At 44.1% G+C, this 17,850-nt stretch overlaps 1 protein-coding gene across 1 annotated transcript; it reads left to right on the forward strand.

Moving 5' to 3' along the window:
- Window positions 1-956: 956 nt before the first annotated feature.
- Window positions 957-10,392, forward strand: LOC116749673 (lysozyme-like protein 1). Its single transcript, XM_032624316.1, has 4 exons — window positions 957-1,096; window positions 1,592-1,750; window positions 9,404-9,482; window positions 10,256-10,392. The coding sequence occupies exons 1-4, from the start codon at window positions 958-960 to the stop codon at window positions 10,323-10,325; spliced, it is 447 nt and encodes a 148-aa protein (XP_032480207.1). The 5' UTR covers window position 957; the 3' UTR covers window positions 10,326-10,392.
- Window positions 10,393-17,850: the final 7,458 nt, after the last annotated feature.

The following is a 17,850-nucleotide window of genomic DNA, read 5'->3' on the forward strand; positions in this document are numbered from 1 at the left end:
AAAGAAAATGATACTGAATGAAAATATGTATGAATATCAGGTTCAGTATGAGGAACAGTATTCAGAAATTTCACTCCACCCTCATCCCAGCAAGGTTGTCCTATTTGGGGAAGACAGATTCCTTCAAGAGAGGAACCACTTCTGGAAAACCAGTAGCCAGTGAGGCATGGACCTCTTGATCCTACTCCCATTTTAAATAATTCAGTGGGGTCTCTTTACGCCCTCTCCACTCCCACCACCAACACTTTCCTACTCTTCTGACCCACAGTCATCCACCCCGTCTTGCTCCTCAGCTGACACCAGACTTTTAGGAAGGCCCGTGAAACAGTGATGGAAGAAACCCCAAAAACATTGCATTTGCAATGTAACACTGATATTTTTGAAGCAACATTCCCACATTTGGAAAAGTACCAAGGAAAGAGAAAGGAAGAAGGATAAGGTGCTAAATCTTCTCCCTTTAATAAACCTCCATCAGTAAATCTTAAAGTGGTCCATGTAGACCCATGTATATTTCATCTCTGGCTGAAACTGAGGTGTCTGTTTCCATGTGCATAGGGAATGGTTACCTCTTAGTATTCTATTTTTTGTTTTGTTTTGTTTCATAGAGTTAAAATGGGAGTCCTAGAAATGCTTCACACTCTGTGGTTTCCTTCCGGACGTCAATAGAGGGTTAATTTCTTTGCATGCCTGGTCCTGGGAACATAGCATTTACTTGAAAGTAACCATGTAGAAAGGCTTAGAGAGCCTGCACTCACCCTTTTCCTGTACTGTGTACTCACTGCCCTTGGTTTTTCCCTGATGCTGGCTCTGAATGTTCACAAGTGACAGGAAACATCTAGGCTGGCAGATTTCGAAGTTCTCATTGGCGATAGACTTAGTCTCAGGAATCAGGACAAAGCAGGGCTGTCTGATGTGGTCTCTCATTTTTGACAGGTTCTGCCTTCAACACGCCTGGGGATGAAGGCTGCTGGTACCTTGGCCCTGATGGGCTGCCTGATCACGGTCGTTGAACCCAAAATCTACACTCGCTGTAAACTGGCAAAAATATTTTCGAGGGCTGGCCTGGACAATTACCGGGGCTTTAGCCTTGGAAACTGTGAGATTTCTCCCTTCCTGTTCTTTTTCTTCCCTTGGACTCTCCCTTGGGATGTCAAAGGCCCCATCCACACTCACTTCTGTTTGCTCCAAACCTGTCCATGCTCTGCCCCACCAGGGACGGCTGCTGGCTGTTCACATGTCCTCAACTGCTGCTCTCGGGGGCTTCTCTCCTCCTCCCTGCCCCTCTTGTCCTCACTCCTGGAGTCCTGTACGAATGACACCAGCAAGAGAAGGGGAAAACACCACCATTCTTGCTGACAGTGTAGGGGGCAGATCTGACGTTTAGTCTACTCCAAACTCAGCCACTGACTATGTGTGCCACCCTGCCCATCCTGTGCCCCTCGGGTGCACTACCAGCCCTGACCCTCCCCAAGCTTTGTCGGGAGCAGAACATGTTCCCTTAACCTGTATAAGGGAACTCTCCCCCTCAGAGCAGGGTTGGAGAAAAAAATGCATTTTTTTCCCTCACATTTCTGGCTTTTTCTCCCTCTAGGGATCTGCATGGCCTACTACGAGAGCCACTACAACACCACTGCTCAGACTGACCTGGAGGATGGGAGCACCGACTACGGCATTTTTAAGATAAACAGTTACACGTGGTGCAGACGTGCGAAGCTGCAAGAGAAAAACCACTGTCATGTGGCCTGCACAGGTATGCTTTTGACTCTACAAATATTATCCGTAGGGATAGATGGGAAAGTTGATCATGGAATATCCACCCACCTTCTGCTTTAACCAAAATTTGGAGTCCAGATGTGCAAGTAGGTCTGCACCAGGCTAGTAAATTATTCAACAGTTCCCCAAGGTGACACTCATGATCCTGTGGCCTACATCCAAAGATGACTTTTCCCTTCTAGGGTAGTTTTTATGAAGCCCACCACAAAAACAGGGGCCTGGATAAATGACCTTACTACCCTTTCATGCATAGAAAAGTTAAATATATTCATTAAGAAGGAAAAAGCTGTTCACCAACTGCTTTCCATAAGCAATTCACTCAATACATGCAGTTTATGCTTCTTTGTACGGAATGAGACAAATAAATTCACTTCACACAGCACTTCGTAAACAGCAGAAATGACGCTAGAATTCACTTCCAAGTCTTTTACTTCAATCGCTTGAGAAATATATGTGTGCACAGAACTGAGCATAGCAGGACGCATCAGACACGAATTCTGGTGTTAGGGAAGAGAATATGTGCTTATACGAAGTTCGATAAATGACTGTAAACAGGTGTGGGCTTCCGAGGAAAGAGATATTATTAATAAAGTCATGGGAAGCTTTGTAGACATAATGATATTTTATCTAAGATTTGGAAGATAGGTAAGATTTGGATATTCAAAGATAGAGAAGTGTCATTCCAGGTAAGGAGAACAAAAAAGCAAAAAGGTGCATGAAAAATAACAGGACATGTGGTTGTAAACGTTGATGACTACCTGACCGCACAGGACCTTGGGACCCAGGCTAAGGAGCATACACTGATTTCTGCCTGCACTAGGAAATCAGAATAGGTCAGTTGATTCAACATTGCTTCAGAAAAATTAATATGCAAGCTGGGTGTGAGAGAGATTAAAGAAGAGATGATTTAAGTGAGAGATAAAAAGACCTGAATGATGGTCATGGCTGGTGGTATGGAGAAGAATATGCAAGGGACACTCAATGGTAGAAGGATGGAGTGAATAAGTGGTTGTCTTGTTTGCTCCCCCTCTAGAAGGTAAGTTCTGTGAGGGCAGGAGTTTTATCTGTTTTGATCACTGGTGTATCCTCAGTGCCTAGAATGGTCCTTGGCCATTGTTGGAACTCAAAAAATATTCATTAACTAAATGAATGTAGGGAAAAGAGCAAGGGTGAAGACAAAGAGTGATAAAATTCCTTAGGAGCAGGAAATAAACTTTTATTTCTCTTGGACACATACAAGATAATCAGTACATAACTGTGAATGTATGAATGACGGAACACTGTTAATTTACCTAATAAGTTGTCCCTACTCCTACAATACTATGGAATGCTCGCTACCTCCTGACCAATTGTTGGTCAACCCTTAATTTAGAGCATTCTTTTGTTGAGCCAAAATCCATGTCCTTATAGCTTTATTCCATTAATGCTAGTTTTTCCTTCTGGATTTATTCAAAACAGATTTTCTCTATTTTATACACAGCAACTTATTAAATGTTTGAAAATAATTAGTAGGTGTTTCTCATCTTCAATTCTTATCTCCGAGGCTCAAACATTCAGTACCTTCACTTTGTTACATGTTTGACTTTTAAACTCGTTCCCTTCTTGGTCACTTTCAGTAGCATCTCCTATGAGCTTGCCAATAGAGTCTTCTAGTTAAACATGGTGGTTGGATGTGTATATTGTTAGAAGCTGGAAAGTGAGAGGACAAATGGTGACTAATTTAGCAATTAGAGAATTGTTAAATCCTGAATTTTAAACTGACCATGGGAAAGCCAAGAAGCAACCACAGGATCCCAAAAGGGCTCAGAAATTAGCAGCATCAGCTACTTCCGGAAACTGGAGTGAAGGCAGGTTGACAACAGGACGATCAGTTGGAAATCCAGTTAAGGAGCAGCTGATTCCCCTCCTGATTCCATTCATGTATTGACTGCTCCTCCTTAACCCTGGCAGGATACTGGGGCTCTCTCTCCTGGACAGGATAAGTAGAACATCTCTCAACTGAGAGACCTCGCCAACATTTGAGTGTGAGAGCTCCATACTAAACATGGAGTTAAGTTTCTGTAGTCCCAGTCACCTTCCTCCACTCCGATCCTGGAATGTTGGCAACCAGCCTAGCCTCTCCAGAAGAGAAGACCTTGTTCTGGGGAATCCAGCCAGATGGAAAGGAAGTAACTGAAGTGGGACTTCCCAGTGAACAAACTAGTTAGATCTCCCTACAGTGAGATGCACAGTTGAAAATCCCCACCTCTGTGTACAGAACTTTATCACTTATTTAGGAGAGGGAACTTTTTAGTGTCCCTCTCCTAAATAAGTGCAGATAACTAAGGGGCATTAGACTTCATAGGAGTGTCACTGACATGAAAGAATGAGACCACCACCACCACCAACAGCAACAACAAAAACCAGATAAAAGTAACTTATTGAAAGCAGAGATTATGCTGGGAAATGAAAACTTCAAAAAGAAACTATCATTAATATCTTTGATATGTTTACATTTATAGTGAATTTCTCATAGACAGCATATAATTGGGTGTTGCTTTTATAGCCAGTCCAACAACTTCTGCTTTTCAACAGTAATGTTTAGACCAGGGAACTTTTTCTGAAAGGGACGTTGCTTTTATAGCCAGTCCAACAACTTCTGCTTTTCAACAGTAATGTTTAGACCAGGGAACTTTTTCTGAAAGGGACAGATAATAAACAGTTTAGGTGTTGTGAGCCTTATAGTCTCTTTTGTAACTATTCGACTCTTCACGTAGCACAAAAGCAGTCACAGACAATACGTAAATGAATGGGCATGATTGTGTTCTAATAAAACTTTATTTACAAAAACAGAGGGTGGGCCTGTGGGTCCTACATAGTTTGCTGAACCTTGATTTTGATCATTTATATTTAATGTAATTGCTGATATGATTACTTTAAAATCTACCATCTATTTGTGGGATCTATCCATCTATTCTTGATTTATTTTTCCTGCCTTCTTTTGGATTAATTGAATCTTTCCAGTATTCTCTCTTATTTCCACCACTGGCTTATTAGCTGTACTTCTGTTTTATTTTTAGTTGTTCCTCTAGGGTTTACAATATGCATCACATTCTACCTTCAAAAAACATTATACCACTTCACATATAATAGAGTTGACCCTTGATTTTCTTGGGCTCCCTGTAGATAATGTGTCCTTTTTCCTCTAGCCCCTTTTTACAATTTCCTCTTTGTCACCAATTTTCAGCAATTTGATCACAAATGTCTGTTTTTTGTGTGTGTTTATCTTGCTTGATATTCGCTAACATTTTGGATCCCTGAGTGGATAATTTTTTAATTTCTCCTTCTAGGAGTCTAATAACACATGTGTTAGATCATTTAATGTTTTCCTATAGGTCACTGAGGCTCTTCATTTTTTTTTCAGCCTTTTTCACTTTCTTTGTTTTTTTTCTTTTTCAATTGTTTCCACCACCCTATGTTCAAGTTCTCTGATCTTTCTTCTGAAGTGCCTAATCTATTAAATTCACCAGTTGAATGTTTCATTTCAGGTAATGCATTTTTTCAGTGCTAGGTAATTATTTTATATCTTTCATTTCTCTCATTTGATTCATGTTTTCCTGTAAGTCCTTGATAGCAATAAACATATTTATAAGCACTGTTTTAAGTTTCTTGTCTGCTAATTCAATCAACTCTGTCACTTCTGGGTCTTCCCTTTGACTGATCTTTCTCCTGGTTATGGGTTACATTTCCATACCTCTTCGTACATGTGATCGCTTTTTATTGGATACTAGACAGCGTGTGTATTACATTGTTGAGTGTCAGGATTGTGTTGTCTTCCTTTAAGGATTATTGAAGTTCATCTTGGCAAGCAGTTAGTTCTGGTCAGGGATGTTCTAGAGCAGTCATTATGGGAGGACTAGTTCAGCCTTACTCTCAAAGTATTTCCCTTTTAGCCTCTCTTGAATATCCTAAGGTTCGGCAAAGTCTCTCTCCTCTGGCCAGTCAGAAATCATGTCTCCCAGCCCTGACTGATCCCTGCAATTGTTGAGGTCCCTCACAACAGTTCTCTGACTAGTCTCATGGAGTTTTACCCTTGACATGCCCGGTTTGGTCTTCAGCCAAAGACTCAGTGACATCTCTCTGCAGAGCTCAGGCGTGCTCCTTTTGGTGACTCCTTCCTCTCAGGGAGCCTCTCGACAAATGCCAACTGTCTCAGCCTCTCATCTCTGTCTCCTCCACGTAGACTGCCATCTCCTGTCTGGGTTTTACCTTCAAGGTCTGGAAAGTGGCACTGGGCAGACAGTTACAGAAGTCACAAGGTGAGCCTCGTCTGGTTTCTATCTCTCAAGGATTCTGCATTCCCTGTTGTCTAATGCCTGAAAATCATGATCACATGTTTTGTCTAGTTGTTTACAGTAGGAGAGAAAATCTGCCGCTCACGGCCGTGCTTGACTTTACATGCAGTTTACTGATTGAGGATTGTCCAATGTTGTGCCAGTTAAGGAAGTCTGGGGTAAATGTATATCTGCAAGACAACCATGGATTCTCAGAAATTAAAATGTTAGATGGTTCGTGGTTAGAGGCGAAGGATCACTCATATCTGCTTTCTCATCATCAAAAGCCTGGAATTTTTAGGGACAGCTTTAAAATAGAAAACAGGATGTTGGTTTTATACCCTAATCACCCTCTATGACCGGCCGCCCCCAGGCTCAGGCCAGAGAGGCTGTAATTAGGGACAATGTCATTCTGTCCCATGGATTACAGAAGTAGGGACATTCGTCACGGGAACCTAGAAACAAGCTAGCATTAGAGTGTGTGTGCAAGGTAGGTGACACCTCATGCGTGTACAGAATACATGCACCTCACGCCCACCTCCTGAAGCTACATGCTCTTGTTAGTACCAGACCAAACCACATTCCTCAGATTGCTGCCGGCCTTCCCAAACTATTTGGACATAATATTTGTTATATATACATATATAGAAATATAAACATATCTATGTATACACAAACTCACATACCTATAATAATATAATAGCAATCTTTATTTCCCTCCAATAACTTAGTCCTCATTAAAATAAGAGATGTTTAAGAAAACCATCATTGCCCCCTGTATCTAGGCTAGCCCACTTACATTAATCTCTATTTCTCATATCAGCCTGGTATCTGAGTTGGCCATTGTCACTTCAGAGAGTACGAGGAGATGTAAATTCTGGGTTAAGATAGTGGTATTTGCATTGGGGGCCAGGACTATGCTGGGGAGAGACAGACTTTGCAGTAGAACTCATCTTACCTGAAAAGAACGAGTTCTTTTTGTGTAGATTGTTGCTGTTTTCTTTTGTTGGATGGGGGAGAATAAATGATTCCGTGGAACGATGCTTTGATGTTCAACCTAACCCTTTCCTTATCTGTGTTTGACTGGACAGAATTGTCTACTTGAAGTAAATGGAGCAGAAGCCATTCTTGGCTCGGGCGCCGGTATATACCTGCTCTCTGGGCTCATTTCTGCCCCTCTGCTGCCCCTCTGTGGCAATTTCACTGGGTTTCTCACATCTCAGCCCCGTGCCAGGTTCTTTATTCCCCAGCCCCGACCTAGCTTAACACATTAGCCTAAGGAAATTCAAACTCACGTCCAACTTGCACTTGCAAAACCTCTCAGTTGTGCAACAAACTGGGACATTGACAAACACGTTCCACCATCTGTACGACCTGGGCCTGCAGTACCTACGCCTCCCACCAAACCGTGCACAGCATCTCCAGATGGGCAACCTGCCGCACCACAAACACGAGCTTTGTTCTCTGTGTACTGGCCCCAGGGCTGCGCCGAGGCAGGTCTCACAGCGTACCCTCTGCTTCTTCCCTACTCTGTGTAATCTGTGTCCTGCCATCCCTGGAGACTCCAGAGACCCCACTTCTCCTAGGAAACAGGCCCCAACCACGTTCAATCACAAACCCCAGTGTCTCAAGCACTCATCAGGAATGTATGCACACGAAGTAAAGTGTTTCTAAGTAATCTGAACTTGTATTAGATACCAAGCCCTTAAGTTTGGATAATAATTACTTGAAAAATTAATGAAGTATTTACACTTTTATTATCGACTTTTTTAGCAGACGGTGTTGCACAGGCTGGAACCTTGTTGCAGTAGCTCTGTTGGAAGGAAGTGGCCTTAGGTTTGAAGGCAGACTCACTTACTGGGTGTATGACCTCAGTTTACAGGGATGATAATGGCTGTAGCCATGGTAATCCTGTAGTATGAGGGAGATAATGCATGAAGAGGCTTCATGTGTGCTGGACATAGGGTACGTTTTCCATAAAGGTCAACTAATAGCAATAGCTATTGTTATAAATAATTCTCTTCCCAGAAACAAGGCAAAAGACTTTTATAAGCTAATAAAGCTTTATTTGCTTTCCAGAAAAGTTGAATCCATTACACTTCCATCAGCAAGAACTCAGGAGTGCATATGTCATTGCACCCTTGTCAATATCGAGCGTTACCCAATTCCTGCAAAATCTTTGCTCAGTTGTTAAATAGAAATTCTGTCAAATGGTTTGGGTTTTTGTGTCTTGGATTGGTGGTTGTGGTGGGCGTGGATGTGGATTTCCCAGGTTCCCCTCAAAGGAAGGACATTTGGTCCCAGCTGCATTTGTGTGATTTGCACACTGTCTACTAGCACCTGCTCGGGTGTCAAGAGCTGCATCCCCTAAGGTTCTGCCCCTGTGGGCAGCCCAAACCCGGGGAGTGAGTGCAGCACTCACTGCACTCACTGGCAACTCTAGACCAACCTGGGGCAACTCTGGGGGGTCCAACCTGGGCAACTCTGATGGGCAACATTCACCACAGGCTCAAGGTCAGGGGGTGAGGTTTGATGGGCCTAGATCACAGCTATGGTCTCCGCCTGCCCAGCCCTGCTTCTGCCCATTTCTTCTACAGGCGTGGATCCCTAATAAATACCTTGCACTCCAAACCCATCTCAGCAACTGCTTCTGGAGAAACCAACTTGCAACAGAAATGATGTTGGACTTTTTTGTTCATTTGCCTTTTTCTGTCGTGTTTGTGTTGAGAAGGATTTTGAGGTCACTTCTGATGAAGCAATATCAATGAACACATTTTCAGTTGAAAGATTTGTTACATCTGAAAGCCATAGAAAAAGTAACAAAGGCAAAGGTTGATGTATTTGACATAAAACTTAAAAATTTCTGCATGTGAAAAACACCTTGGGTAAAAAGAAAATTATTGCACAAACCAGAAAGTTCCAATAGGCAAAAGTTTAATAATTATCTATAAAGAGATGTTCCATGTCAAATTAACACAAGTAAAGAAAACACTGTACTGTCCTCTCTCACTTGTGTGTTTCTTTAGGACATAAAAAACATTTTCCTGTTGTGTTTTCCCTAAACACATTTCCAAAAACCTTTCAGGGCTGGTCCATTCCTCTGAAACATCAAGGAGTCTGAAATTTTAAGGTATGGATGGTCTAGAAACAAAAACAGTTCTTTGATTTGTGAAGAAGTGTAACAAAAATAAGGGTATGGCTCATGGTTCTTCCAACCCACCTGCTCCAAAAGCAGTGAGAAAAGGGAAGAAAATCTGATTCGGGCCTCCCCAGCTCCAACAATAAAATCTCAGCTAACCCTCTACTCTCTCTTACAGACTTGATCACTGACGACCTCACAGATGCAATTATCTGTGCCAAGAAAATTGTTAAAGAGACAGATGGGATGAACTACTGGTAAGAGTCTTTCCTTGGGAGACAAACTGATGTGGGTGGAACCTACAGTGTGTCTGTCTGTCACCGCTGCAGGGGATGGAGACAAGTTCACCTCTGCAGAGTGGTCCAGTGATTTTCATGTGACTTAGTCTATATCCTCCTCTCTTAGGGTGTGGGTGTGCAGTGAACCTGGTAGAAGGGATTAGTATATGGGGAGGAGAAGTGGTAAGGAGTCAGAATAATTTGCAATTGCTTTCAACGTCAAGGTATTCCAAACAATGAAGAGGGAGGTGCTTTCTCATGTGAATTGGAGAGCATCCGTGAAGACAACACACCAGAGGAAAAAGCTCGAGTTTGCTCTAGATTTGGATAAGGTTTTGGAAGTCTATGGCAGGGAGAGGAAAATGACCATGTCAGTTGCATGAGAAATGGACAGGAAACTCCCCCAGGTTGTGCATGAGACATGGCTACGCTGGCGCCCACGGTCATCTCTGCGGCTATGTTTCTTGTGAATGTTGTTAATCAGGTCACTCACTTGGGGATCCCAAATTTTCAGAGATGTGGATGTTTGACCAAATGACCCATCCTTATAAAAGTTGCTTACTTGTTGCCGGGGCTAATATGGGCTCTAGGAAAAAACCAGGGAGAGGAAAGTCATAACAAGGCAAAAGGATGGAGTCCTTGGATCTCAGAAGCAAATGACACTGAGCCCTGGGCACCGCGGGTTACATGGGTTAATTGTCTGTGGTGTTTGAACCTCAGAATATTTGTTCCTGCTTCCCTCTCCTCCTTAGGCAAGGCTGGAAGAAGCATTGTGAAGGCAAAGACCTGTCTGGGTGGAAAAAGGGATGTGAGGTTTCATGAACTGGACTGGCACCAAGGATGCTTCACAACAGCCCCCTAGGATTTGTAAGAACAGTCGTGTCATCTTGTCTCCCTTCCTCCTAATAGTCCTTCTAGAGTTGGAGAGGGAAAGTTAAGCTATCTTTTTAAGGAAATAAATAGTTCCATTTAAATGTCTTGACTTTACCCTGACTAAATTTCAATGATGTCGTAATAGCACATGGTTAAGACTTGAAAAGTAACCTACAAAATGTTCTAGCCCTGGAAGGAACAAGCTTCTCTTCTTTACTGTAATAAGTCCTGATTCCTGTGGCCCTGAAATGGCTGCTTATTTTAAAAATACGATTCCCAGGTCAAGGAGAACGCTGGAGAAATGACCATAGTTTGCTGACCTCTGTCCTGGAGCAGTAAGCCCTTCTTCTCCTGGTCATCGGATGAATAGCCCTTCCTCAGCTCATCTCTGCCAGAGAGAATGTTCCTGATTCCTCCAGGCAGTTATGATGGGTATTCTAATGGGACCAAATAGATGAAGTTGCAGCTCTTAGCCCCAGGGTTCCCCATGTTATTCCAACATCCATTTAAATTAAACCTATCAAAAACCACACTTACATCCTCATGACAAAATTGTTTCCAGACTTAGACCTACAGATTTCATTAGTTTGCTCAGAAACTGGCCTGACTAAAGGTATTTCATTAGCTGGAACAGTGGGCTGAGGAGTTCAGATCCCCAGAGATATTCCCAGGATGCCCTCTGCTCCATGCAGGGGTGGCTCCTCTACAGCACAGCTCCACTCTGCTGAGTTTTGCCTTGTCCATTCTCTGTCCTGCTAGGGTTAGAAGTGGTTGGGCCTGTGTTGTTGGAACTTTAGGGTCAGGTTGAACACAATCTGACTGTGAGAATGCACCGAACTGAGGTTTGTTGGAAAAACGGTTATGCCTGCAAATAAGTTGCCCACTTAGAAGAAAGTCCCCACGAGTCAGACTGATGGTTTCGTCATAGCACCTAAATAACCCATAAACACTCTCTAGTGGCCAGCTGCCTCGGTTTACTGTTGGCTCATTCCGCGTCCACTGGCTTTACTTGCAGACATAGGCTTTAAAAGCAGAACACTACTTTCCAAAAGAATATAAACGTTTTATATATGCCTAAACAAACGTAATCCTGTGACAATTTAACAGGCATTACAAAGCATGGGAGAAAAAAAAAGCTTTCAAAACTTCTGATGTAAGAATCAAAAAATAATTACTTAAGATGGCTGAAGAAAATCTGAGAATTTTAGTGTCCGTTACACAGTACTAAATCAACAATCAGTGCTTGTAGAGGTCCATAAATATGTATTTTTCATTACTATTGTCTTGTCATTCATCCACCTTACAGTCTCCATTCTTAGTCAAACCTGCATTGTTAAAACCAGTGGTACCATGTTAATGACGTAGGTGGGCATGGGTCCCGGTGCCAGCTGTTCAAAGACTAGGGGAAAGTTTTTTAACAAAACAAAAATCCAAATCCAAAAAGTTCTTTGAAATCCAAGGTGAAGGGAAGCTAGCTGGCTCTACAATTTGATGGATCTTTTTGCAAAACTCATAAATGTTCTAAGCATGCAATCTTACTATTTCTCTTCCCAAGTGTTTCATTTAGTATTTCCATACATAATAATTTAGGATAAAAAATGCATTATCGTGGATAATTTTCCACAATCAATACCCTCTTAAATTCAAGGGGAAAATATTACTCCTATTCCTGAGTTATCTTTATTTATTAAAATAAACTAGATTTACATTCGCTTATACAGTTCCCAAGACATTTGGAAACAGATTTTCAATTTCCCCTCACAACAACATTGTCAGCTCCTTACCAGAAGCAATGAGCACACAGCGGTGTAGATACTGGGGTGTAGAGATGCTTATGGGGGTACATTCTTTCTTTGGGGACTCAGCTCTGCCTGAGTCTTGGGACTTCCCTCCACTAGGATCTGTCCCTTTGCTTCCCAGCTGCTTCCCTGTTATTACTCAGCACTGTCTGTCTGGTCCATCACTTTTTCTTGATGCACCCTGAACCCAATATATCATTTGCCCTTGGGTGTCTTTGGTCCCGGTTTTCCCAAAAAAGCCAGGGAGATTGTACCATTTCCCTGTCACCTATTCAAGCCCCACCCAGACTGCATGAGGCCTCTCTGCTCCACCAGCCTCCTAATGGTCTCCTCTATGGTCTTCCCTAATGGCTCAGTGTGGACTATTTAATGTAGGTGTGAACCATGCAATGAGGTCATCAAGCATTGGTGATCTCCCCTGGTTCGTAAGCTCCTTGCGGCCTGGATCATGTGTTTTACTTCTATATCCTCCACAATCCTTTTTGCAGCGCTAAGCACATAATATTTGAGATTTGAAAATGTTTGATATTGATTTTTGGTACTCCTGGACACATGCAGAATCATGGAAAAACTAGGAATAAGATCTTGCCTTTACAACATTTTAATTTTCAAATCAGGCTCACATCCATTATTCCAAACGCTCTCACAAACATCTTGGGACATAGAGTGTAACATAATCTTCATTTTATGCAGAAGCCATTGAGATATGGGAAGGGTGACTGTTTTTCCAAGGCTCACAGTGCCACAGTGAGGAAGCCAGGGGCCATGCCACCCTAGAAGAATCTTCAGAACCCAGTGCAAGAACAGTGTCCTAGTCCCTTTAGGGACAAGATGTCCTGAGCCTCTCCTCTGTTCAATACAGCTACTTCCTTGAGTACCCTGCTGACCTAAAACAATAAAACAGATAGTTATTTTACCAACAAAGTGGGTTTATTTGGGAACAGCAAGGAATTGCTCTTTAGAACATGCAGTCTATGGTGAACCAAAGTCAGGTCCAGAGAAGAAAAGAAAGGAGCATTCTTTTATAGAGGAGAAGGGGGAGTTGGGAAAGGTTGTTATAAACAAAGAGTCCACTGGAGGAAACTCCAATGTGTGAAGTGTGGTGGCTTTTCATTGGCTGAGTTGTGACAGTCTCTCATTGGCTGGGTTGTTGCTGGGCGGAGAGAAATTCTTCCTTCCTTGTGCTGGGTGATAAAGTAGTAACATTCCTGCTGGAGATGTAATTGACATGGAGTGGGAGGGCACTAGAGCGTCCCCTTCCAGCCTCCCAACTCCATTTTAAATGAGGTTTCTGTTTTCACAACCCCAAATACAGCACAAGCTCTAGCCAGCCCCTGAAAGATCTATGAGAAAAGGGTAGGAAATGCTCTCCCACCAAATTTAATGTCTTCAAGGTGAATTTTTACAGTAAAGACTTCATTAGGAGGCTTAGAAAGATTTCCTGTGTCCTCCCAAAACGGAAGGAAAATGCTCTGGATTTCTAAAACGTGAAGCAATAAACATGTATTACTTCTTCCAACTAGAAGAATAATTACATTTTTTAATCAAAAAAATCTAAAACAAGAAAATCATTTCTTCCAGCATAAGCCAAATGGCCACTACAGCCCACGCTCTTTGGGTTGTTCTGCCAGGGTCTTCTGGCCTTGCATTTCCTCAGCAGTGGCCTGAGAAAGCACTACAGACGTTACTGTCATCCAGGGCAGCTGCTCCACAGACTGTCAAGCCACTAGCAGTTCTTGATAGGCTATGATGTCCTGGACGGAGATCCACACAACCAGCTTCCAAAGGAGCCGATGCCTAGGAGAGCTGGGGATCCAGGGGGAACCCCAACTGTAGCAGAGAATTTGGACCACAGTGGGCTTCCTTTAGGGCCCCCGAGGCACCTACATGGTACTGTGACTTGGATAGGTGACCCTCTCTTTCCCTCATTTTCTTTCCATCTCATGTCTGGTTAGTTCTACAGTTCAGAAGAGTGGGAAAAGGAGGCACATGCAAACTGTCTAAATCACAGAGATACAAGCCCATCTGTTTAAGTCGGTCCTCCTCTAACAGCAGAAAGAGGGGGAAACAGAAGATCAGGTAGTAATGAACAATCTCCCTGGAGAGGGGAAAGGCGAAGAACGACAAAGAATATATTTTCTTACACTAGGCTGCAACTTGAAGCACGACAATAGGTTGTGCTTACTTGACAACGCAAATGCGTGGTGTTCCCCTTTTCTTGGTTTTGGTACTTTTATTGGGTGGGCTCTGATTTTAACAGTACATATTCATTGTGGAACATATAGAAACTATTCTTCAAAACCATAAAAATATTCTCCCCGTTCATTGATAAATGCTGCTAATACTTTTGGTCTTCCTTCCATTTTTTTTTCTATTTTTTATCAAGTTGGAATTACGGAGTTTCAATTTTGTAGCCTGCTGTTTTCACTTAATATACTGCAAGATTTCCCCCAATTAATATTTTCTAAAATATATGTGATCCATGAGAACAGCACCATAGTTACTGTACTGTCCCATAATTCATTTTCTCTTTCCCCTATTATTGCATATTTGGGTTAATAACCAGGAGTGTTTTTAGGTCTGGACTCTAGGCCAATTTTTGCAAAAAGGGGTCTTTCTTTTCCCAGTGCTTTTATTCTCCTCCAAACTTCACCAAAAGCCCTCAATCCGTAATGTTATGGGGTCCATGTTTCCACAGACTCCTTCGCTGCTTTGGGGATGACTTCAACAGAGACAAAAAGGTGATATCGGTCACATTTTCCCAACAATTAAGATCTGCCGGGCTTCCCTGGTGGCACAGTGGTTGAGGGTCTGCCTGCCGATGCAGGGAACACGAGTTCATGCCCCGGTCCGGGAAGATCCCACATGCCGCGGAGCGGCTGGGCCCGTGAGCCATGGCCACTGAGCCTGCGCGTCCAGAGCCTGTGCTCCGCAACGGGAGAGGACACAGCAGTGAGAGGCCCGCATACCGCAAAAAAAAAAAAAAGATCTGCCATTTGGTCCGACATTGAGAGAAAAGACTCAGAGCGGGTACTGTTCTGAAAAACCCAACCCCCATGGTTACCATGCCGTTCCACCTCCTGTGAAATGGGAATAATATTTGCCACGCACAGCTGTGGTAACGATTTAGCAACAATGTCGGAAGCACTAGTGGCACAGACCAGACTTTTAATAAAAATCGGTTACTATTACTCTATTTCTACATCATTCTTTCTCCAGTATGTTGAACAGGCGATTTCTAACAGGGACTGCCTACAGCAGATCGAGCTACATTTGGTGTGAAATAATGGCATTTCCTGGAGGGAAAGGGGGAGATCTTGCCTGAAAGAAACCGCGGGTGAAACCGTGGCCGAGTGTGTTTCACTAGGTCCGTGCTGAGCTGCTGAGATTTCCAAGCCACAGGGTAAAAAGTTAAGGTCATCTCTAGGCTTCTCCGCCCGCTACCACGCTCCCACTGGCAACATAATTCTTAGGGCGAGGAAGAAAAATAAATCTAGAGTTGCCTTGAAAAGCATTCATGCAAAATACAGGCAGGATTCATAAGTAATCGGACTTCTGCATCAGTTTTCAAAACAGTGTCCTGTTACCAGCTAGAGCAAACAGAGCCCTTTCAGCCCCGGGAACTGACAGGCGGTGCAGAGGGCAGACTGGAAAAGATTAAATGTTTGTCTTCACAAAGGGCCGCCTTCGTCGGGGAGAAAAGGAAATGCGAATCGGGGGAAAGGGATGCAAGAACTGAGAAGAGAGCCTTATCTCCGAGGAGCAGGGGCTGCCTCGCGGGGAGGAGGCGGCCAAGTGGAGAACGAGCTGCGCCCTGCAGCCTTTGGGCGCTGCGGGCTCCCGCCTTGGGCGCTGAGGCTGCACTTTTGACCCTGGCAGGCCAAAGGGCTCCGGGGGGTGGGGAGTCCTGCACTTGCCAGGCTGTGACGGCAGAGAGGCCAGAGAGAGGCGCCCTGGGAGAATCCCGCGGGCTCGGCAGCGCGGCCTTAACTCCTAGGGGCCGGAGAAGGAAGGGAGGCTGAGACGGAGGCCTGCGGAGCGAACTGTCTAAATCGGCAAAAGACGTCCAAAGCGAAAGACCAGGCAAGGGAGGTTTTTGAAAATTGTTGAAAGTTGCAATTTTCAACTCCGCTGACAGTCTATCAAAGCCGGCGTCTGCCTCTGAGACATTTTAGTGGCTGCCAGGAACTTGGAATTAAAAAAAGAAAAAGAAGAAGAAGAAGGAAAGAGAAACCTCACACAATAATGTTCTGTGCAGGCAGGAGGGAGATGGCTGATAAGATGAGCCTCTTTCAGGAGTTGGGATTTTTCCGTGGACTTTGGAACTCCATCTGGCCCTACCAGGAGGACTAACACAGGATGCTTTGCAGAAAAAGCAGCCCCGGGGAGGCCCTTTGAATCCAGCTCCAATGACCCACTTGAGGAAGAGGAGGGGGGTCCCGAGGGGGAAGGACAGCCCGTGGTCCCGGGGGCGGCTTAGGCCTGGTTCTCAACCCTCCCTGAACAGGAGCGTCCCTGGGAGGGTGTTTTTAATGCCGATGCCCGACTCACTTGTGTTAAATCAGGCTCCCTGAAGGTGGGTGTTTTTTTAATTCCCCGTTAATTCTGATGTGAGGTCAAGGCCATGAACCCCCAGGGAGAGACTTAAAGGGACCCTGCTGGGGGCAGGCCTTCCTTGGGCTCTTGCACCCGAGTCTCCTCCCTGGGGGAGAGCATCGCGTGCTCCCCACCTCCCCAGCTGCATCTTGGGTCCTCAGGAGGCCTTCCCCTCGGAAGGCGTAGAGGCGGTCTCTGGATCTGAGCTGAACCCCGTCATCCAAGCAGACGGGGGAGACGGAAACTAAAGTTTTGGTGATGAGCGCGCTGTGGTGTATACAGAAGTAGAAATACGATGCTGTACCCGTGAAAGTTACATAACGCGATAAACCAAGTTCACCTCTTTTAAAAAATAATTTAAAAAAAACACAGGGGGAAAAGGGATAGAAATCATACATAACTTATGGTTACCAAAGGGGGAAGGCGGGGAGGGATAAGTTAGAAGCGTGGGACTAACAGATACACACTCCTATATATAAAATAGATAACCAACAAGGACCCACTGTATAGCACAGGGAACTCTACTCAATATCTTGTAATAACCTGTAATGAAAAAGAATAGAGATGTATATGTATAACTGAATCACTGCTGTACACCTGAAACTAGCACAACCTTGTCAGTCGACTATACTCCAATTAAAAAGAAAATTCCTCATCTATTGTAAGTAGCGTCCAAAATACAGGTATTCCTTGTGCCTGGCCCTGTGCTAAGTGCCACATGAAACAACTGATGTGGACCCATCTCTCCCTCTGCAAGGCTGCTGAGATGATGTGCCAGCCCCCCGTCTCCTTCTGAATTCCCGTCCAGCTGCCTTCTGAACTCACACCTGGATGCCTAAGTCCATGGTTCCCAGCCCTGACTGCCATGGGACTCACCCGGAGCTTTTAGAAAGTACTCGTGCCTGCTGCCCCCCGTCCCCCCGCCCCTGGACACTTATTTACTTCATCTGCAAAGGGCATCGGAATTTACTTACAAACCTGTACCTCTGATGGGCAGCCTGGCTGGGATGCTGCAGGAGGGGACAGAGGGGGAGAGAGCAAAGCTGGTTCCACTGCACTCCATGTGCCCACTGGGGGCA

Source organism: Phocoena sinus, chromosome 2 (genome assembly GCF_008692025.1).
Source record: "Phocoena sinus isolate mPhoSin1 chromosome 2, mPhoSin1.pri, whole genome shotgun sequence".
Lineage (NCBI taxonomy): Eukaryota > Metazoa > Chordata > Mammalia > Artiodactyla > Phocoenidae > Phocoena > Phocoena sinus.